This window comes from Talpa occidentalis, unplaced genomic scaffold, assembly GCF_014898055.3.
Source record: "Talpa occidentalis isolate TD23 unplaced genomic scaffold, MPIMG_talOcc4v2.1 talOcc4.7, whole genome shotgun sequence".
Lineage (NCBI taxonomy): Eukaryota > Metazoa > Chordata > Mammalia > Eulipotyphla > Talpidae > Talpa > Talpa occidentalis.
The window spans coordinates 38,896,607-38,920,641 of NW_023605083.1; the positions used below are offsets into that span (position 1 = coordinate 38,896,607).

At 38.1% G+C, this 24,035-nt stretch overlaps 1 protein-coding gene across 8 annotated transcripts in view; it reads left to right on the plus strand.

Moving 5' to 3' along the window:
• The window catches only part of UNC13B (unc-13 homolog B), a 208,664-nt gene that overhangs the window by 51,440 nt on the left and 133,189 nt on the right, over positions 1–24,035 (plus strand). For all 8 annotated transcript variants that reach the window (XM_054689551.1, XM_054689553.1, XM_037494598.2 and 5 more), the window contains 5 exons: positions 198–227; positions 5,980–6,079; positions 11,008–11,125; positions 12,296–12,419; positions 20,092–20,165. In XM_054689551.1, coding sequence (XP_054545526.1) covers positions 198–227; positions 5,980–6,079; positions 11,008–11,125; positions 12,296–12,419; positions 20,092–20,165 — 446 coding nt within the window. The remainder of the gene's footprint in view (positions 1–197; positions 228–5,979; positions 6,080–11,007; positions 11,126–12,295; positions 12,420–20,091; positions 20,166–24,035) is intronic.

Here is a 24,035-nt window from a genome sequence, read left to right on the forward strand (position 1 = left end):
TGGGTGAGGACCCACAGTCAGGCACCCCGTTTTGTATTGGGGTTGCTCTACAACAGTCCCAGCTTGTTTTCTCTTCCTAGGACTTAGATTTAAAAATATAGTCCTAAGTCTATCCTTGGCACATAGCATGTCCTCAAGAAATGCTGGTTAAATAAATGTACACAAATTCTTCATGGTGTCCTTTTTTTCTCTTACAGTTAAAAGAGCCAAATTCCAGGGTTCACCAGGTAAGGCTAGCCTTTAATTATTTTATTATGTCCTTTATCCCCCATACATGATACGATTTAAAAGCAGTCTTTCAAAACATCATTAATTTCACTTAATTCATTACTTAAACTCAACTGAATTTATTAAATTATTACAAAAGTAATATAAGGAGATGTTGGTGGAGGGCTGTACAAAGTTTTAATTATGAAAAATGAGTCATTTCTAGAGATCTAATGCACAAGAATTTATACTTCTCACTATATATTTGAAATTTACTAAGAATAGATCTTAAGTGTTCTCAATACACACTCATTCTTTTTTACATTTTTTATTTTATATATTTTTTACATCATTTTTCATTTTTGCACAATGTATGCATTTTCTTTTTTTTTCATTTATTTATACAAGCACTGGGTACAGTCAGAAGCTCGGGAGGGTGAAAGGATTCACTAGAGCCAGAGCTGGGAACAGAACAGGCAAAGTAACGAAACACACTGCTGAGGGGAGCAGCGGGCGCAGCAGGAGAGGTCTGTGTGCCATGTGGGAACCCTCACTGGTGGCTGGGGATGGAACCGGCACTGCAGAGGCTGTGGGCAGCTTTGCAGCCCAGCGCTCTACCACTGTGCCACCAGTGGTGGCACAAAGATATGCATTTTCATCTTGGTTATAGTCCCCATACAATTCCCACCACCCTTGTTTTGATCCTACTCTCTTCTCCCGCTCCCCCCACCATGCCCTAGTGTGTCTCTGGTTTATTAGTCTTTTTCCTGGTCCCTTATTTAGGTTTTCTAAATTCCTGCTATGAGTGAGACCATCTGGTATTTTTCTTTTTCTTTCTGGCTTATTTCACTGAGCATGATCCCTTCCAGCTCCATCCCTCTTGCTGCAAATGGCATGGGTTTATCTTTTTTGATTGTTGAGTCATATTCCATTGTGTATATGTACCACATCTTCTTGATCCAGTCATCTATTTTGGGGCATTTGGGTTGTTTCCAAAGCTTAGCTATTGTAAACAGTGTTGCTATAAACAGAGGGGTGCAGGTGCTCTTTGGAATTGATGTTTCTGTGTCCTTTGGGTAAATACCTAGGAGTGGAATTGCTGGATCATATGGAAGCTCCATCTTTAGCAGTCAGTACACACTCATTCTCCCCACAGATCCCCCCCAGAAAATGGTAACGATGTGGTGGTACTGAATATGTTAATTTTCTTGATTGTGGTGATATTTTTTCATCTGTACACACATTAAGTCAAGTTTCATAACTTAAATATATATAAATTTTATTTGTCCATTATACTTTTCAGCAAGCTGGGGCAAAAAATTAATACTGTTGTAAAACATTAAAGAAATCTCTCTCTCATACCTTTGTCTCTCTTCCTCTCTTTCCCTCCTTCCCTCTCAGATCCCTTTTTATCTAGTAAATAATTAGTCCCTGTATCTCTTGACCAACTCAATTCAAGTTCATGACTTAGAAGTAATTATTTAGAGGTTTTTAATATGCTTTTGCAAATCTTTTTTCTATGTGTATGCATGTATACAAAAATGGTTCAGCTAAACATACCTCTGCAACACATAGGAATACCTTCTCTCTGTGTGTATATACATATACATATACACACATACACATATACATATGTCTGTATAGAATTTTAAAACATACAGAATTTTGTTGTAGATTTGTACCTTTGATACCAAATGCCGGCCTCAGTTTCCCTCAGCCAATGAAAGGAAACAGAGTTTGAGGAAAAGGAAAATGGTTTAATTTGTTGACCGATGAGGAGGGCAGCCGACTCATGTCTGAAAGAAAACTGTCCTGCTCTTGGGCAGAGTGCAGGGGTATTTATACAAAGGGAAAAAAGGAGGGAGATGGGCAAGGGTCTGCAAAGGGGAGGGGAAAAGGGTAAGCACGAGATGGGTGGGCTCCAGCTTGCTTTTTTAACTGCTGTATTCCTTGGAATGCAAGAAGACGAACCAGTCATACACGGGGGGAATTGCAAGAAATATGGGAGAGACAAACTTGCTAAGGCTTATCTGAGAGATGGGTCATAAAGAAGGCAAACTTGTCAAATAAGGGGGGAATTGCAAGAAAAATGGGAAAGACAAACTTGTTAATTCTTATCTGAGAGACCAGTCATATGTAACTGCATCACCTTTAAGTCCATGATTGAATATTTAGGTTGTTTCCAGCTTTTGTCTATTATAAAGAGCAAATGTTCTTATGGGTTTATCATTGCTTGCAAAATGTATCCTTATGCTAGAATCAGAAGTATAATTGCTGGGCCAAAGGTGTATATATATATTTTTTTTTTCCCAAAGGTATATTTTTAAAAATACTGGTAGTTGCTGCCAAACTTCTCTTATGAAAATTTTTGCTAGATTGTACTCTGACCAAAGTGTGTTTATTTTTCCAAGTCCTAATCAACATTAGATAATATGAAACTTTTTAATCTTTGTCATTTTGTGGGTAAAAAATGGTTTCTCCTTAATTGTTTAGAGCAGGTTACAAAGATATAGTATAGTTACTGTTGGAGAAAAAATGAGTAGCTTGAAAACTCAGAAAGATCTGAAAAACTGAGTCTTGCATATATCTCAGTAAGGTCTCGCATATATCTCCTGCATATGTCATCTGTAAAGACACATACCCCAGTGCAAAGAAAATGAAGGAAAAGATGAACAGCTGGGATTACATCAAATTAAAAAGTTTCTGTACAACAGAAGAGACATTAACTGGAACAAAGAGACACCCTATTTAGTGGGAGAAAATTTTTGCACACAATATAACTGATAAGGGACTGATCACAAAGAACTACAAAGAGCTCACAAGACTCAATAAAAACAAAGCAAACAGTCAAGTCAAAAAATGGGCAGAAGAGCTAAAAAGACACTTATCCAAAGAGGAAATGCAAGTTGCCAACAGGTATATGCAAAAATGTTCAACATCCCATATAATCAGGGAAATGCAAATCAAAACCACAATGAGATACCACCTTACACTAGTGAGAATGGCATATATTAAAAAACTGGAAACTGCAGATGTTAGTGAGGATGTGGAGGAAAAGGAACTCTCCTGCACTGCTGGTGGGAATGCAGACTGGTCCAACCACTATGGAAAGCTGTGTGGAGGTCCCTCAAACTGGTAAAAATGGAGCTACCATATGACCCAGCAATTCCACTCCTAGGAATCTATCTGAAGGACACAAAAACATTAATTCAGAAGGATACCTGCACCCCTCTATTTATTGCAGTTCTATTTATAAATAGATATGGAAACAACCCAAATGCCAAAAAATAGATTACTGGATCAAGAAGATGCGGTGTATATATACACAATAGAATATTACTCAGCAATCAAAAAAGATAAACTCATGCCATTTGTAGCAACATGGATGGAGCTGGAAGGAATTATGCTCGGTGAAATAAGCCAGAAAGAAAAATAAAAATACTGGATGGTTTCACTTATAGGTCACTTATAGGTCAAGAAAAAAAATATTATCATAAATAAACAAAATTAACAGGCAACTATAAATCGGATATTCTACAGGGGAGGGGGAGAGAGAGGGATCAAAACGTGCACGGAAAGAGCATAAAGGGCTCTGGTGATGGTGCATGGGTGAGTTGGTGGTGGAAATTTTACAGAGACTGAGAGGAGAAAGCATACATTGTACAAAAAGGAAGAATGATTTAAAATATATATAAATAAAAAACAGAGAAATCAGCAACAAAAGCAAAAATAAAATAAAAAACAATAAGATACTTGGATGAGTCTTGGATGCAACAGAAACTAAAGCGGTTTTTGAGCTTACTGCTTTTTCCACTGCCTGGATTAAGAGTTTCTTTCTGAGAACTTGCTCTGTTCACTGTTCTCTTCTAGCTGGCTTTCTAGGCTCTCTGTCTAGCCCATAATGACTGCTCTGGTGATGTTTATATGCTTTCCTTGGAGTTTTGGCACCAACCACCAATTATCCATATTTGTTTTTTCTATTTAAATCCTTGGGGATGGGATCATGTCTGTCTCAGCTTTAACCAGCCCATGTTTGGATGCTCTTGAGTGGCATCTACCTCTGATCTTGGTCAGCTTTGATTAGATATGAGAGTGGAGTTAAAAAAATCCTACGATGAAAAGCATAATCCAGTGTGTCTATTGCACTGCTACTATTGGATGCAGATGGGAATTCCTCATGGGGGTGGACTTGTATCCTTACATAATTTAAGTGTAATTGTAGTAAACTTTCCTTGTTAATAAGTATAAAGTAATATCTTTTTTTTAAAGTCCAAAGATTTTTTTTTTTTCTTTCTTCACACTTACTTACTCTGCCACGAATCTGTAGGGAATGGATTCTAGCAGCTCCGCTCCTTTCCATTGGCGCTCACAAAGTGCGCTTCTTTGGGTCAAGCAGACTGGCAATTCAGTTGAACCCAAGTACTTTACTCTGGTTTTCTTTTTTTTCTGATCGTGTTTTTTCATACGTTTCAGGAAGCTATCTCAGTTCTACAATATTCTCTTGGCAAGAATCTTACTAGTTTTGTTTAAAGTAATGCCAGCTGTATGCTGGGTAACATTATAGACTCCCAATGTTGCCATGGTCACGTGTGGGGCATGCCTTTTTGAATAGTGCCCATCCGTTTTATGTCTACATCATCTTGCTTGTAGATTCACATATGCGTGGCCAAAGGAACAACTCCATGTTTTCTGATAGGTTAGAGGACATATAGCAGGTGCCTCTGCACTTTCCCTTTGTGTTGGTCATTTAGGCAATTTCCTGGTAGTTGGTGGTTCCCAAAAACAATATACTCTTCAACAATATATTTCAGAGAAAGATTCGCCTTCTTCTAGAATGCACGACAAGGCCCATTTTCTCTCAGTTCTAACATTAGGTAGTCATTTTAAATAATCTTTGTCAATTTGATGAGCTAAAAAGTACTGTCCTTTTTTTCATTTTATAAAATTATAATTAATTTCATACATAAAAAAGTGAACTCTCAGTTTAGTGTCCTTAATCATGGCTGGTGTGAAGGTAGTGGAATGAACTGCAAAATATACTGTGTTAAGCAGTAAGATCAGACTTCTGAGCTGTAAGTTCCAGGATCCTATCTTATACTCCCAGGTTAAAGAATATCCTTTTCCCAATTCTGTGATAATATTCTTTTTAAGTTGTGTTATAGACCAAATGGAATTATGTTTGAAATCCACATTATGTTTCAAACTATGAAATCCATATTCTTTATGAGGATGTCTCCTTAATTCTTGTCCCTGTCAACAGTGAGAGGTAACCTTTTTGACTCCTGTAATACTTTATCACTTTTTTCTTTTATTTCTTCCTGCATTTTTAAAATTTATATACCTTTCCTACTAAATCCGTTAAATTAATTTTTTATTCAAGCTGTATGTGGGCTATAAAATAAATTTGGTTGCATTATGATTAACATTTTAATATGGATAAGCTAGAATAGGAAATATCAATGTATCATCTTGTGTCTCATGAAGCTTTTGTTTCAGTTTATATGTAGTAATGTATGGCTAGTGAGGGAAATATAAAGGATAATAAACTTTAAAACACTGTTTACGGATTATGCTTTTAAAGATAGTATGTATTTTACAATTTTTTGCAACTCTGCTATGCTTAGAATGATACTATATTGTACAGTGTTACTTCATTTTTTTTCCTCTATATGTAATACATTAATTTGGATAGTCCTTAATTGCAAGGGCTATGCGATATTGGATAACAATCTGAGTACTAATTATATCTTCATTTTGTATTTTTTTTAAAAGATAAATTTAACACATATGTCACCCTGAAAGTGCAGAATGTGAAGAGCACAACTGTAGCAGTTCGTGGGGATCAACCTTCCTGGGAACAAGATTTTATGTTGTAAGTACTTTGTAGCAGCGGGCTTACAATATTTGATAATTTTGTAAGGTAATCACATTGTATTAAACAAACAGAGCATGTATCTAAGATTTATTAAATGTGTTAAATATTTAAACCATATTTATGTTAATATATATTAAATATCCTTTCTGAAAACTACAGAGTTCTAGGGACAAATGAGATTGTGTGGTAGGTGATGTACATCTGCAGTACTGTTCTCTTCTTGGATTGTAATCCATTCTTAAGATGAATTATGAATGTGAATAAATTCCCAATTTATATTGGTGAAAATACTACTTAGATGTATTTCCCCAGTGGTCAGAATTAGTATAGTACAAATACTTAGCATCATACTAAATGTAATCTTTCTTTGATTCTCAGAAGACTCCTTGAAGGAATGTGGGTGTGCATGTGAGAGACTGTGTGCTCATATGTACCCAAGTCATCTGCTTTAGACGATGAAGATTTCTGTGTTCAAAATCCTTTTTGCTTCAGTAAAACTCCTACACTCAGATAACTGACAGACATCTTGTTTTCATCTAATTAATAAAAATGAGTAAACATTGGTAGAATTTCTTACATGTGACACAAATTTAATATATTGTAAGCTCTGGCTTTAAAAGCTTGATTTTCCTTTTTCTTTTCCCTTTAAGTTTCAGGAAAACCTTTTCTTTTCTTTTTTTTTAAAGATTTATTTATATAAGCACTGGGTATAGTCAGAAGCGCGGAAGGGTGAGAGAATTCACCAGAGCCAGAGGGGAGAGCAGAGCAGGCAGACTGATGAAGTACACTGCTGAGGGGACCAGTGGGTGTCAGGAGAGGTCTGCGTGCCATGTGGGATCCTTGCCTGGTGGCTGGAGATGGAACCGGTGCTGCAGAGGCTGCAGGCAGCTTCACAACCCAGTGCTCAATCGCTGCGCCATTGGGGAAAACCTTTTCTTGCTATAGAAAAGGGGTGAGAAGTATAGAATATCATTTTGAAGTACTGGGGAAATCACTTTTCTGGATGCCAGTTTCCTTATCTGTAAACGTCTACCTTTGTTACAAGGCTTGTTTTGGGGGAAGGCATGTGCACAGGGGTCAACCAAGAAAATGTGTTAAAATTGCTATGAAATTTGAAATTGAAACAAATTTCTTTACAAGTTTTATAAGTGGCAGAGAGATATAGGAATGATGATTTTTTTAATGGGGAAATAAACATTCCTTGGGTTTGTTGTATATTTCTTTTTCTAGTACCTTTTGCAAAACTTTATTATAATAAAGGGGTGAGATTGTTATAGGACAGCCCCAATATTGAACGGGTTGCCTGGCTGTCGGTCCTCACCCGCGCGCTTAAGAGGGACTTATTAATACTCCACTACAGGCATACACAAAAGGTTAATAAAAGGTTTGTTTACAAGGGAAAAGGAAATAAGGAAAATGTACAAACTCAGGGAGAAAATAGGGAAATAAAGTCTTTAATGCATCCTACCTGATCCACCGACCTGGAAACCCAAAGTCACTCTCAGAGCTGGCCGGATGCTGCTAGCTGGCGGAGAGCCAAAATGGGGGACCCCTCCAAAGCCCAAGTGTCTGGCTTTATACCAACCTGACTGCTTAACCCCACCCTCAGGTCCCAGCCACCTTCCCTTTGGTGGGGATGGGATTTGGAGTTCCCAGTGTCTTTGGCTTTGGCCTGGGATGGGGGTGGAGTCCACAAAGCCTGTATGGAATTAGCTTTATCCTTTCCCCCTACCAAGATTATGATGGCTTGGGTTAAGAAAATAGCAAAGGGGGCCTCCCCTGGTGGCGCAGGTGGTTGAGGGCAGTGCTGTGAAGCTGTTGGCAGCCTCTGCAGTGCCGGTTCCATCCCCGTCGGCCTCGGAGCAACCCAAATGGCGAGCAGACCTCTCCTGTCTTGCCCGCTGCTCCCCTTAGCAGTGTATTTCGTCAGTCTGCCTGTTCTGTTCCCCGCTCTGTCTCTGGTGAATCCTCTCACCCTCCCACGCATCTGGCCTGTACCCCGGTTCTTGTATAAATAAATAAATCTTTAAAAAAAAATAGCAGAAGGGATGGACCATGTTAAGGAAGTAGAACCAAATTTGTTTGATGGTTGGATGGGTGGTGTTCCACTCATTAGGAGAGGGGATAAGGTAAAATCAGTTATGCACAAGCTTGTATTTTAGGTTCTTGCAGGACAGGTAGGAGCAGAGTTATAGAAAATAGTTAGAAACTTGTACCTCACACTTAAGGAAGAAGTCTGGGTTGGAGAACTATTTCAGTAGATGAAAGAGCGTAGCGGGAGAGTGTAGGGTGAGAGAAAGATCTAGGATAGAGCCTGGAGAGCACCAGCATTTGAAGAGGGGACAAAAGGGACTGAGAAATCGTGAACTAAGTGATAGGAGGAACAGGAGATAATGATGTCCTGTAAGCTGTGGAGACTTGGGGCTTCACAAAGAAAGAGGCAATAGTGTCAGATTTCTCACTCATTTCCTCTCTCTCAAGATGAAAAGACCCATTCATTTCCTCTCAGTTACAGTGAGGTCAGAGAAAGGTGTGTTATTTTCTTTTCACACATAATGTGCACAGTCAGCTCTGAACACTTCTTTCAAGTCTCTTCCTGTAGCATTGCTAGCCACACCGCAGCTGCTGCTGAGGTCTATAACCCTAGCAGTCCATGCTTCTGACTTCCAGTGGGCTTTAATAATCACTTTCTGTTGTAACTATTGTCAGCATGTGCAACATGGTGATCTTTTACAGCCTTTAATCAGCATAACTCATTTTCTTCTTACGTGTTTATTTTCCAATTTTCCATAGCACTTTCCCTTTCAACCCTGCTTTGATGTGTGAATTTTCTTTCCTGTTTCCCACCTTGAGATGTGTGAATTTTTCTCTTTCCCCTTTTACACATTATTTTTATTAGTTAAGTTACTTCTCTACCTTTTTACTCCTACTCTTGTTCCTCCTACCGCGTCCTTTTGTCACTGGCAATTCCATTGCTGATTTCTATCCCCTCTCCTTTTTCCTTCTCTTTTATGTATTATATAGCAGTATCTCATGTATTAAATATGTATTATATGGCAATATCAGTTGGTATTTCTTATTTATCTTTAATATTTGTGTGTTATTTCTAGGACTAGATCATTTTTTTTTGGAAAGATTTATTTATTTATGCACGCAAGAGCTGGGGTGTATGCCAGAGGTGCCAAGAGGTGAGAGGATTCACCAGAGACAGAGTGGGGAGTAGAACAGGCAGATCTACTGAAATACACTGCTGAAGGGGGCAGCGGGCGGGACAGGAGAGGTCTGCTGAGCCATGTCGGTCACCCCCTTGGCCCAGCTGCAGTCACTGGTAACAGCTTGATAGTGCTGTCTTTAACTCCTGCACTACCAGGGAGGCCCCACCATCATTTCTTAAGAGCAAAGATAGTATCTTCACTTACTGTGAATTTGCCTAGAATCTTATGTATACATATATGCACATATACTATTGATTGAGGTAATTGATAAAGAAAAGGAACTTCCTCAGAGTCCTGGGGATAAGGCATAAACAGAACTCTCAGAGCCTGGACCTGCTGAACAAATGTGAATGTAAACGAAATCAGAGTCCTGTTTTAAGATATCCTCATTGTTTGGGCTTCTATGTCTGTCTAAGTCAAACTATTAAAGACCTCTGGCTATTTCTTTTATCTATGACTGGGGATATTATTTAGGGGTTGCTTGGGAATATTACTTATATGTACCCGAGCAATTTTTTTTTCCAAATTCAAATGAAGTATGCTTCAGATTTAAGGGATTAATCTGAATTAAGATTAATTGATTAATAAGGCTCAATGAAACTGTGACAAAAAGCTTAATTTCCCATTCCTAACTGAATGGCTGGGTTAAGTCACCTACTTTGTGGCTTTGAACAGCTCTCCAGACATCTTGTAAGTTTATAGAGAAAATAAATTGGTCCTATAGTGTGTGTCTTCTCGAATGTACTAAGCAGTGTGCAGTATAAGCAGCATTATAGGTGCTCAAGAAACAAATGAACTCATTAGTACATTCATATTCTATTATATTTATGTAAAAGGGGAACACCTTTTTTGCTTCATTTGTCTTCAACATACGTGGTATGAATTACTTGGCCATAATACTGCATAAATCTAAGAACATTTACCTTATAATTTAATAGGGAAGCTAAACATAAACTTGAAACTTCTATATATGCTGAGTAGCTGTTGTTTTCCTGAGATTATTTTACTGCTGGAATTCACCTTGTCTCATCTTCTTTGCATTTCCCCCCAAATAACTTTGTTTCTTTTCTTTTTATCCCCCCTCCTCTGGAGGCTGAGTGGTACCAACTGGTGTACTATAGTGTCACTTCCCTCTGACCACCTGTTCCCATTTAACATACATGTTCTCAGAGGCCCTTTTACTTCTGCTTGGACTCTCTATCATGAATCTTTTAAAGAAGACTTGTCTTTTTGTAAGTTTCCTGTATACCGTCCATAGGCGTAAGTTGGAGAGGGAGGGCAGTGTTGTTATTAACAGTAAAACACATCAACTTGTGTATGGGTAGAGATTGCCCTCATTTTTTTGTGAAACATTAACCATGATTGTATCTCCAAAAGGGAGGCACAGACTAACAAAGACATTTTTCTATGGATACCTTTTTGTTTATTTTGTGGGACCCTTGCCGGTGGCCAGGGATCGAACTGGCGCTGCAGAGGCTGTGGGCAGCCTCGCAACCCAGCGCTCAACCGATGCGCCACCAGGGGAGGCCCTCTATGGATACCTTTTATACATTTCTAGTAGTCTAAAGAATGGCTGTAGAATTCTGAGACATTTTGTTTTTCCCTTATAGGATCCTGGTGAGAAAGTAATCAAGGTTTATCAAAATAGGAGAATTAGTTATTTCTTCCATGTTACTGGTTTCCTTTAAAGGATTTTCTTCTTCCCTTTAGTGAGATTAGTCGACTGGACTTGGGTCTAAGTGTGGAGGTATGGAACAAAGGACTCATCTGGGACACCATGGTGGGGACCGTGTGGATTGCACTGAAGACGATTCGTCAGTCGGATGAGGTCAGTCAGTGCATTGCCCATTTGGAAGTGTGGTTCTACCTTTTCTTCTCCCCATCCTAGTTCCACTTTAGCTAATATTCATCCATGCGTATCAGTTTGTTCTGCGTCCTTTCTAGTTAGACGGTATGTAACCAGTCTATTCTTAGCCTCCTTCAGAGGTTCAGGAGACTTTATTTAAGTGTTGTTTTCTCTTATCAGGTAGGTAGCCTTCTCTGAATTGTGAGTATGTGGGAGAGAAAGTGAGAGAGTTCGAATATGGATATGAATATGAGTGAGAGAGTTCGAATATGGATATGAATATGAGTGAGAGAGATCTAGATAGATGCCTAGATAGAGAGCTAGGGTACTTATGGTTTCTACATTTTCCCTCTAAGACACTATCCTGGGAGGAATCCTGTCAAACTTCCTGAACCAGCTGGCTGATCCTCTTCTCCGTTTTGTTTCGAGTCACCAGTCCACAGAGAATTGATTTCATTCCTTCCACATGTAATCCTAACAGGGTTTTAGGGATCACCAGTCTTGGTGATTGCTGTTCATGCTGTTTCTGCATATTATTTTCAAAACTGAACTCCCAGTCCATTTTCCTGATTAGACTGTAATTCAGAGAGCATCATTTCCCCTTAGATACTCACTTTGAACCTGGACAGAAGCTATTATATTCCTACTGGCTTTAACATGGGCTGTGACTTTTCTTTGGGAGTAGGAATGGTGATGGTGTTCCTCTCTTTTCTAAATTTCTCTTAGCTCTGGCTAAGTCTTTATTGCTCCAAGCAAATGGGCTGTTCACTTTCAGTGTAGCCCTAAGCTAATGTTAGTAGTTCTTTACTGATTAGAAGTAGTGACACATATCATTAAGTGACACCGTTGTTAAGAGTTGGGCAAATTAAATATTGATCCATGGAGATGCTAGGTTTTTGAGTTTGGTAATCTGGAAAAGCTATTTTCAGAGACCCTGCAGTGACCGAATACAATAAAATCTGCTCTCCATTAAAGAGGGAAGACAGAAGCTACATGCAATAGTGGCAGTGAGTGACAGTGACGTGTTTGTCTTATCAGGACATGGCCCTCAGCAGCTCTCTAAGAAGGAACTTTAGAGAAGAACATGCGATTCCTAAGCCAAAAGTGGTGTTATGAAAGAGTCAAGTTTAATCTTAGATCTCTGTTTTCTAGGAAGGGCCCGGGGAGTGGTCCATCTTGGAGGCAGAGACATTAATGAAAGATGATGAGATCTATGGAACTAAAAACCCAACTCCCCATAAAATTTTGCTTGATACAAGATTTGAGTTGCCTTTTGGTGAGTCTATTTGATTAGATTTTAAAAACTAATACTTTTTACCATATTGTTTAAAATTTGTTTGCTGGTTGTTTCATTAATGTATTGTTTTTCTTCTCAGCTACCTCCTTTGAGGACATTGTCTTCTACTCTGTTCCCTATAAAACCTAGCCAGGGTGGTACAGAGTAGACTCTAGAGTACTGCTCATTAAAATATCCATACTCGAAGTATTGTCTCCAAGTCATTTAGTTTTTATTTTTTTTTATTATTTTTATTTTTTTATTTTTATAATAAATTTTATTTTTATATTCCCCATACAATTGCAACCCCCCCATTCTGACCCCAATCCCTCCCCTCCCACCCCCCACCCCCCAAAAAGTGTCTCTGGTTCATAGTTTTTTGTTGATTTTGATTTTCACTTTCTTATTCATTTTCCTGGTCCCTTATTTTCCTGGTCCCTTATTTAAGTTTTCTAGATTCCTGCTATGAGTGAGACCATCCGGTATTTTTCTTTTTCTTTTTGGCTTATTTTGCTGAGCATGATCCCTTCCAGCGCCATCCATGTTGCTGCAAATTGCATGTGTTTATCTTTTTTGAATGCTGAGTAATATTCCATGGTATATATGTACCACATCTTCTTGATCCAGTCATCTGTTTTTGGGCATTTGGGCTGTTTCCAAAGCTTAGCTATTGTAAATAGTGCTCTATAAACATAGGGGTGCAGGTGTTCTTTGGAACTGATGTTTCTGTGTCCTTTGGGTAAATACCTAGGAGTGGAATTGCTGGATCATATGGAAGCTCTATGTTTAGTAGGTCCAGAAATCTCCACACGGATCTCCATAGTCAAGTCATTTAGTTTTTTTTAAGGTTATTTATTATGACTTAGGAAATATCTGCTTACTAGAGACCATCAATGATTCTTTTGAAAATATTTTAACTTATTTTATGAAATGAGTATATACTTGTGATTAGTGATTTTAACATTGAAGTAGCACTAATAAATAGAAAAATAATTTAAAAGTTAACTTTTAAAAATCATACAAAAATACATGCTCAGGCCTCCCTGGTGGCGTAAGGGGTTAAGCATCACCCTATGAAGCAATCCACAGCCTCTGCAGCACGAGTTCCATCCCCGGCAGGCTGGGGAGAAACCCACATGGCAAGGCAGTCCTCTCCTGTTTCGCCTGCTGCTCCCCTCAGCAGTGTGTTTCAGTCAGTCTGCCTGTTCTGTTCTCTACTCTGTCTCTGGTGGATCCTCTCAGCCCCCGCATCTCTGGCCTATACCCCAGCTCTTGTATGCATAAAAATAAATAAATCTTAAAAAAATGCATACTCATAATAAAATTTCAAATAATATGGAAAAATATATGGATTAAAAGTTAAAAGTTTCTCTAACTGTTCTTTAATCTCCTTTGCATTGCTCAGAAGTAAGCACTGTCAGCTTACTTGTGTCTTGGTTTAGAAATTCATTTTTTAGATAATAACAGTACAAAACACAACAAATGAAAACAGACAATTATAAATCAGAGACATACTACAGGGGAGGAGGTGGGAGAGGGATCAGAGGGAGGGAGGGAGGAGCACAGGGGACTGAGGTGATGGTGCACCGGTGCATGATGAAGGAAACTCTATGGGGACTACACCTGAGGGGGTGGGGGTAAGCAAATATTGTTTAAAAATGAACAATGATGTAAAAAAAAAAAATAAAAAAAGATTTATTTTTTAGAAATTTATTTTGACACAATTTGGAGCATACTACTTTAAACATATTGTTGTGGATATCATTCCCTGTTATACTTTAAGGTTTATCTTGCTAACCTGAGCAACTGCTTATGCCATAAAATAAGCAATCCATTAACTTGTAGTTTCTAGTTTTGTTTTGTTTTGATATTAAATACTGCTGAACGAACAGCTTTGTATATCTGTGCTGATTTATGAATCTAGGATGAATTTCTTAAGGTAGAATTTAAGAAGTGGGTTAAGGGCATGCACATCATTATTTTTTGTTGTACCACCAAGTTATTTGTAAAAGTGCTTGGTACTGAGGGTGATGGGTGCTTTGGTGGTGGGAGAATGATGATGGCAGCACCTCGGGGAAAATCCTATATTGTGAAAAAATTAACAAGGATGTAAAATAGTGGTACTTCATTAATGAATAAATTTTCTTAAAAAAAAAAAAAACCAAACAAAATGATTGTACCAATTCATACTCTTACCAACTAAGTCTGAGGTTTCTTTTCTGTATATCTTTGTCAACATTCTTTATTTCCCAACTGTTACCCTTTTTCTGTTGAATTTGTTTAAATGGTATCTTGTTTCAGTTTAATTTAGTTTTGAATGTTAACAGTATTAATATTCACAATATACTATTTTTATTGTTGTGTTATGATTTCAGTCTGTTTATATCTTGGACCTTATGGTGATTAAAACAAAAATGGCATGATTTCCATTTAGCACAGAAATAACAACTCAGCACAACTGTTCCTTCAGAGAAATAGAAAGGAAGAGTTCTTATATGTCGATAGACCAAATTTCAGGTGAAGAGAAAGGCAATTGGAGTTCTTTTTTATTTATTTATTTATACAATAAATAAAATATACAATATACAAGAACTGGGGTACAGGCCAGATGTGCAGGAGGGTGAGAGGATTCACCAGAGACAGTGCAGGGAGCAGAACAGGCAGACTGACTGAAATACACTGCTGAAGGGAGCAGCGGGCGAGCCAGGAGTGGTCTGCTTCACCATGTGGGATTCTTGCTGGCTGGCCGGGATCGAACCTGCGCTGCAGAGGTTGTGGACAGCTTCACAGTGCAGCGCTCAACCGCCTGCACCACCAGGGAGGCCCTGGAATTCTTGCTTATAACTTAGTTCCTTGTATGTTTAGTGTATTTTTAGTTAATAGCTATATTAGTGTGGAGTGGTTTCCATCTTGTCAAATTGGGAGGAGAAAGAGTAGGAATGGGTCTTGGATTAAAAACCACAGAAATTGGCTGTTCTTAAAGTTTTAGTACATTTTCTTGAGTAAATGTTTCTTCATTTATTATCTGCTTTTAGGGCCATTTTCAGAGAGGTGGGTTTGTAGGGGATGGGGTTGAGTGGGCAAAATGGTTGAAGGCAGTCAAATGTCCAGTTGTAATTAAGTCCTAGGGATGTAGTGATAGCGTTATGAGTAATTAGTAATAATGTAATATATATTTGAATGTTGCTAAGAGAATAGATAAATCTTAAAAGGTTTTTGTATAGTGATAGTTGTTAACTAGGCTTATTATGGTGATTATTTGCAGTATATACAGATATCAAATCAGGTTATTCTCCTGAGATTAATATTAAGGTCAAGTATCGCAAAACAAATTATATGCCATCATTAAAAAAAAAGTTTTAATAACTTTTAAGATTTATTTATTTATGCATACAAGAACTAGGGTACAGGCCAGAGATGCAGGGGGCGTGGGAGGATTCACCAGAGACAGAGCGGGGGACAGAACAGGCAGACCGACTGAAATACACTGCTGAGGGGAGCAGTGGGCGAGACAGGAGAGGTCTGCTGCACCATGTGGTTTCTGCCTGGCCAGCCGGGGATCAAACTCATGCTGCAGAGGCTGTGGATTGCTTCATAGTGCGGTGCTTAACCCCTTGCGCCACCAGGGAGGCCCCTAAAAAATAGTTTATAATTTTTTTATTTTATTGAAAGTGTAAAATACAGGTATACAAAAAGGAAATAAAATTTCTTTTTTTTTCTGGTTACAGAAACCTTTATTTTTATTTTAAAAATATATTTATTTATATATATGTGTGTGCATTTTATATTGTTATTCATTTTTGTGCAATGTTTGATTTCTCCTCTCAGGTGTAGTCCCTGTAAAATTCCCACCACCAGATCATCCGTGAACTGTTGCCATAGTCTCTTGTGTTCTTCCCTCCTCTGTTTTGATTCCTCTTTCTTCCCCTCCACTGCTGTATGTCTCCAATTTATAGTTTGCCTGCTAGTTTTGTCTTCTTTTTTAGGAAATAAAAATTCCTTAACAATACCAACTGGAGATAATTGTTTTTTTTACATGTTGACATGTTTCTTTTTTTCCTACATAAATGTAGTTTTGCCTTAAAATGACACTATATTTTACTTTTGGATCCTGTTTTATCCATTAATTTTAGTTATAGTATAAATTTCATATAAAATATTTATCTATACTATTTATATAAAATATTTCTCTATACTATTTTTAGTAACTGATTTCATATTATTGTATGAATGTAAAATAATTAAAATGAATTTGTTGACCAATTACTATGTGCCAGTGGGTATATCAGCTAAGCATTTCTATATGCTATTTAATCCTCACTTCAGTCATAGGAGGTAGACCTACCTATTTCCATTCTAGAGATAAGGGAATTGAGGCACAGAGTATTTAAATCTTTTGCCCCAAAGTCACATAGCTAGTAAGTGGTAAAGCCAGGATTTAAACTTTGATGATATATTTAAACTGTAATATGTTTACCATACCTCTAGTTGGGTATTTTTATTTTTTAAAGATTTATTTATTTATTTATACAAGCACTGGGTACAGTCAGAATCATGGGAGGGTGAGAGAATTCACCAGAGCCAGAGCAGGGAGCAGAGCAGGCAGACTGACGAAGTACACTGCTGAGGGGAGCAGCAGGCACGGCAGAAGAGGTCTGCACGCCATGTGGGACCCTCACCCAGCGGCCGGGGATTGAACCAGCACTGCAGAGGCTGCGGGCAGCTTCGCAACCCAGCGCTAACCGCTGTGCCACCCAGGAGGCCCTCTAGTTGGGTATTTTCACTGTTCACAGTTTGAACTATTATAAATAGTATTGCATTTAGAAATTATATGGAACCATAAAAGGCCTTGAATATCAAAAATAAATAATCCTGAGAAAAGAGAAACAGTTATCACATGACCCGACTTTAACCTATACAATACAACAACAGTATTTATAACAATATAGTATTGGAATAAAAATAGACACACAGATCAATGGAACAGAATGGAAGGCCCAGAAATAAATCTATGTATATGTCAATACTTAAGCCATAACCATACAATGGGATTTTCTCTGACAAAGGAGATTTTCTCTAACAGATGGTGCTGAGAAAATTGGACGGCCATATGTGAAAGAATGAAGTTGGAGCACTCTCATGTAAAAAAAAAATTATAAATGAAGTAAAGACTACAACAATAAGTTATATAGAAGAGAATATTAATGATGTATTTTTCATGACATCAGTGGTAAAGATGTTTTTGGAGACTCAATCCTCATGGTTGTGGAAATAAAAGCAAAAATTAAAAAATGGGATTACTTCATATTAAAAAGCTTTTATTTTTTTAATGTGGTGCTAGCATTACTTTTATTTTTAAAGATTTATTTATTTATGCATGCAAGAACTGGGGTACCAGCCACGTGTGGGGGGTGAGAGGATTCACCAGAGACAGAGTGGGGAGCAGAACAGGCGGGTCTGTTGAAATACACTGCTGAGGGGAGCAGCGGGCAAGTCAGGAGAGGTCTGCTGTACCATGTGGGTAGCTCCCTGGCCAGGAATCAAAGTGCTGCAGTGGCTGTGAATAGCTCTTAGGTTGCTTCTTAACCCCTTGCGCCACCGGGGAGGCCCTAAAAAGCTTTTATACAGCAAAAGAAATATAAGTAGTTAAAAAGACATCTTACTGAATGGGAGAAAATATTCACACTTATATAAGTGACAAAATTATATCCAAGATATGAAAAAAGCTTATTCAATTGAACAATTAAAAGAAGACTCAGTGAACAGCAAATCTGAAGAAACAATGCATTCACAAAAGAGGATATCTAGAAGACGAATAGATACATGGAAAAAAATTCATAAGTTTTAATTATGGAAATGCAGATCAAAACCATGAGATATCGGGCCTCCCCGGTGGCGCAGCGGTTGAGCGCTGGGTTGCGAAACTGTCCGCGCCCGAGGCGCCGGTTCGATCCCCGGCTGCTCCCCGGCCACCAGAGGAGGGTCCCACATGGCGCGCAGACCTCTCCTGCCTCCCGCTGCTCCCCTCAGCAGTGTACTTCAGTCCTTCTGCCTGCTCTGCTCCCTGCTCTGGCTCTGGTGAATTCTCTCACCCTCCCGCGCTTCTGACTATACCCAGTGCATGTATAAACATAACAAACAAACAAAACAAATAAATAAATAAAAAAAAAGCATGCCTCTATACAAAAAAAAAAAACAAAAAACCATGAGATATCATCTTAAAAAGACTTCCAGCAAATGCTGGAGAGGATGTGGAAAAGAGGTATGTTATTACACTGTTGGTGGGAATGTAAGCTGCTGTAGCCATTTTGGAAAGTGATATGGATTTATCTTAAAAAACTAAAAATGGGGCTTCCCTGGTGGTGCAAGGGGTTAAGCACTGCTCTATGAAGCAATTTACAGACAGCACGAGTTTGATCCCTGGCCAGTCAGAGCAAGCCACATGGCAAAGCTGACCTCTCCTGTTTCGCTCGCTGTTCCCCTCAGCAGTGTATTTCAGTCAGTCTGCCTGTTCTGTTCCCCACTGTCTTTGGTGAATCCTCTCACCGCCCCCCCCGCCCCCGCATCTCTGGCCTTTACCTCAGCTCTTATATGCATAAATAAATCTTAAAAAATAAATCCTGAAAATGGAAATACCACAGGACCCAGCAATCTCATTCTTGGGCATCTAGATGAAGAACATGAAACCATCAACTCAAAACATATGTTTATTGCAGCATTATTTACAATGGCTAGGAAATGGAAATAACCAAAGTGCCCCCTGATAGAGGATTGTATTAAGACGTGATATAGTCACACAATGAAATACATGTAAACTACAGTAGTTGTAAAGAATGAGGTAGTTTTATTTTGGTAGGGATAAAACTATGCAAAGGAATGTGTATTTATTTAATGCGAGCTATCTAGGGGCCCTCTCTGGTGGCGCAGGTGGTTGAGTACAGCGCTGTGAAGCTGTCCGCAGCCTCTGCAGCACAGGTTTGATCTTGGCCAGTCTGGGAGATTCCCACATGGCACGGCAGACCTCTCCTGTCTCGCCCTCTGCTCCCCCTCAGCAGTGTATTTCGATCAGTCTGCCTTTTCTGTTCCCCACTGTCTCTGGTGAATCCTCTCACCCTCCCGCATATCTGGCCTGTACCCCGGTTCTTGTATGCATGAATAAATAAATCTGAAAACAAATTCCAATAGTAAAAATATTTACAGTGAGTTATCTATAGATAGACTTCTTCCTGTAAAACTATTTTACCAAAAAAAAAAAAAAGTCATTTGCTACTAGAGAAGGAAATTTGTGTTAAAAGACTTACTTTTGTATCATATGCATATATTACCTATTTGAGTTTGGGTGTTGGGGGTCCTTTGAGGATTCTATATGAATTTTAGGATGGGGTTTTCTGTTCCTGCAAAAAATGTCACTGAAATTTTGGTAGGGATTATATTGAATCTGTAGAGCATTTTGGGTTGTGTTGCTGTCTTAATATTCAATCTTCCAATCCAATTGGGGAATAATAGTACCTTATTTTGGTTTTTGTGAAGATTCAAGATATTGTTCATGGCAAGAACCAAGCCACCAGTAAAATCAATACTATCCTTCTAACTTTGATCATTTGATTGAAAAAGTATTACTGACCCATAGTTAAATTATTACCCCTATAATGTGGTTTCTTTTTTATGGTAGATATACCAGAGGAGGAAGCCAGATATTGGACCTACAAATTGGAGCAAATCAATGCCTTGGAAACTGACAATGAGGTAGGAACTTTTTTATTTGTAACATAGAAAGACAGGGAATCTCTTAATAGTTTGTCATGGAAGGAAACCTGGAGCATGTTGAAGAATGACAGAACTTAAAGTACATTAAAGAAAATGAGCATCTGAAAGATTTTCTGAAATTCATAGGAAGGCTCTTAATCCCATTTTTCTTAAGTAGAGAAAGGGAGGGAGGATGGATCAGAAAAAAGGTTCATAAAACAAAGAAAAGAGTTACGTTGAAGAAATTCTCAGTACTGTCAAATGTTATGGGTAATGAGGTAGAGCTATTGGATTTGTCACTTAATCAGCATCCAGGAAAACGAAAAGCCTAGTTTCATTAGTAGATTAGTTTCCTAAGGCTGCCTAGCAAAGTACCATAGAAGAGGTGACTTAGCACAACAGGGATTTATTCTCTCAGTGCTGGACACTAGAATGAATTCTGAAATCAACGTCAGAACTGGCAGGGTCAGTTCTTTCTGGAGGCTCTGAGGAAGAAACTGTCCCATGCCTCTCTTCTGCTGCTGATGATTCCCGGCAGTCCGTGCCATTCTTGGCCTTGCAGACAAGGCATTCTTATCTCTGCCTCTGTTAACACATGCCTTTGTGTGTGTGTCTTCACAGTGTATTCTCTTTGTGTGTTTGTGTCTAAATTTCATTCACCTTTTAAGGACACCAGTCATTGGGTTAACTCTATAGAAACCTCTGTAGAGCCCTTATTTCCAAGTAAGGTCACATTTCACAGGTGCTGGGGACTTCAACATATTTTTTTTGAGGGACACAATTCTGCTCACAATGAGTTAAATCAAAAATGAAGAAATTGAATATTGGGCAAGAACAGTGTACACTTGTTAGGGTTTTCCATTATCTGAATCTTTAGCAGGTTTTCTGTTACTACACTGCATAATTCTTCTCATGCCCAAGATAGTACACTAACTTTTCTTTGTTGAAAGCTCCAATCTTTCTTTTCTTGATAACTGCCCAAAACCTACTTTTTCCTTGCATTTACTTTGTGTTTTTTGTTTTCCTGGAGCCTGGATACAGAGTAATATATAGTCTTTCAAACTCCTGTTTTCCAAGTAAAGAAACATATTGTACTTTTCATTTTATTAGCTTTACTATGTATTACTATGCAGAATCAGATGAAGGGATTAAAATAATAAAAACCAAATGTAACTTTTTAAAACTCTGAGCTATTTGTGTAAGTCCTAAAATTGTGGTTCTTTGTTATGAGATTTTTGCTTTCTATTCTAGGATATGGAGCTAAGTTTATTTCTTTCATCCCCCACTTTTTAGGAACAACTTTATTGAAATATAGTTCATATACCATACTGTTCACACATTTAAAATGTACAGTTTAGCGATTTTTAATATTTTCACAATTATACATCCATGACCACAGTTAATTTTAGAACATTTTCAATATCCCATTAAAAAAGCCCTGCAACTGGGCCTCCCTTGGTGGTGCAGGTAGTTGAGCTCAGCGCTGTGAAGCTGTCCGCAGCCTCTGCAGCATCAATTCAGTGCCAGCTGGCTGGCGAGGGTCCCACATGGCGCAGCAGACCTCTCCTGTCTTGCCCTCTGCTCCCCTCAACAGTGTATTTTCAGTCTGCCTGTTCTGTTCCCCGCTCTGTCTCTGGTGAGTCCTCTCATCCTCTCGCGCATCTGGCCAGTATCCTGGTTCTTGTATGCATGAATAATTAAATCTTTAAAAAAAAAAACAAAACCCTGCAACTTTAGCCATCACACTCGAATCTCTTCAGCCCTAGGCAACCACTAAACTACTTTTTATCCCCACGCATTTGCTTACTAAATTTTATATAAATGAAATTATAGAATCCATGGTCCTTTATAACTATTTTCTTTCATTTAACGTAATAGTTTCAGAGTTTTTTCTCATGTGATAATATGTATCAGTACTTCATTCTTTTTTATTGATGAATAATGATCCATTGTATGGTTATATTACATTTTATTTATCCATCAATGGATAGATAGTTGGGTTGTTTTCATTTTTCAGCTCTTCTAAATAATGGTGTATGAACATTCATGTATAAATTTTTGTTTGGACCTATATTTTCAGTTTTCTCAGACACATTCCTGGGACTAGAACTGCTGCATCAGATGGTAGCTCTATTTAATGGTTTGAAAAACAGCCAGACTCTTTTCCAAAGTGGCTGTGCCATTTTACATTCTTACCAGCAATGTATAAAACTTCCAATTTCCCCACATCCTTGCCATTTCTTGTTGTTATCTTTTTGATTATAGCTTTCCTAGTGAGTATGAAGTGAAATGTTATTGTGACTGCTGCTTCACATTTTTTTATTATCAAAATTTTTGAACATGCAAAATATATACAATTATTTTCTTTCTTTTGGGGGGAGTAATTTAAAATCAATCCCAGATACTGTCTTGTCTTACCCATAAGTACATCAGTGTACATATTTAACAGGTAATACTTAAAAAAATTTAACAATGCTGTTAACACAGTGAACTTACCAGATAATTTACTAAGCACTGTTGTAGGTGCTTGGTACACTTAGGTGAAGATCCCTGTCCTCATGGTTCAGAGAAGAGATAGACAATAAGCAGGGCCTCTCTGGTGGCGCAAGGAAGGGGTTAGGCACCACACTGTGAAGCAATCTGCAGCCCCTGTAGCACGAGTTTGATCCCCAGCCGGCCAGGGAGAAACCCACATGATGCAGCAGACCTCTCCTGTCTCTCCCGCCATTCCACTCAGCAGTGTATTTCAGACAGCCTGCCTGTTCTGTTCCCCACTCTGTCTCTGGTGGATCCTCTCACCCTCCGCATCTCTGGACTGTACCCCAGTTCTTGTATGCATAAATAAATCTTTAAAAAAAAGATAGACAATAAGCAGAAAACACAACAAATATAGTATTAGAACATGAAAAGTGTTGTCTGGGGGAAAACCTACTTTCTCATGCAGGTTTTATACTCTTCTTAGATTTATTTCCAACTCTTATGAATGGTATATATAAAAATTACACTTTCCAATAGGTCATGGCTGTCGTAAGGCAGTGCTTTGCTGCTCATTTTTAAACTTTGATCTTATGCAGAAACTCTCAATAGTTCTAATTTAGAGATTCTTAGATATTTCCATGTAACCTAGTTTTGCATCTTTGAATGATAGTTTTTTTAATCTCTTTCCATCCTTATGTTTTTTTAAGTGTTTGAATTTTTTATACATATATTTTTATTAACAGACTACTTTTAGAGTAGCTATGGTTTTGCAGAAATATTGAGGAGATAGTAGATAGCAGGGAGTTTCTATTGATATATAACTGCTTTCCTGTCTCCTGATAGTTTCTCCTGTTATTAACACCTTAAATATATGGTACATAAATAATGTTAAATTGGCTTTTAACATTACTAAATTATATTTAATATTTATTAAGTGTAAGGTACATTCGTTACAAGTAATGAACCAATATTGATGTCTTATTAACTTTGAGGTTAATATTTTTTATTATAATAATTTCATTACTTTATCAACTAAAAAGTAGAAGTCCATAGTTTTCCAGATTTTCTTAGTTTTTGTTTTTACCTTATGCCTTTTTTTCTGTTTCAGGATTTCATCCAGAAGTGTGTTAAATTTAGTTGTCATGTGTTCTTAGGCTTCTCGGGCTTGAAATTTTCTTAGACTTTGCTTGTTTTCTTTTTTCCAAAAATTTTTTTTTTTAAGATTTACTTATTGATGCATACAAGAACTGGGGTACAGGCCAGAGGTGTCGGGGGATGGGGTTGGTGAGAGGATTCACCAGAGACAGAGTGGGGAACAGAACAGGCAGATTGACTGAAATACACTGCTGAGGGGAGTAGCAGCGAGTCAGGAGAGGTCTGCTGCGCTGTGTG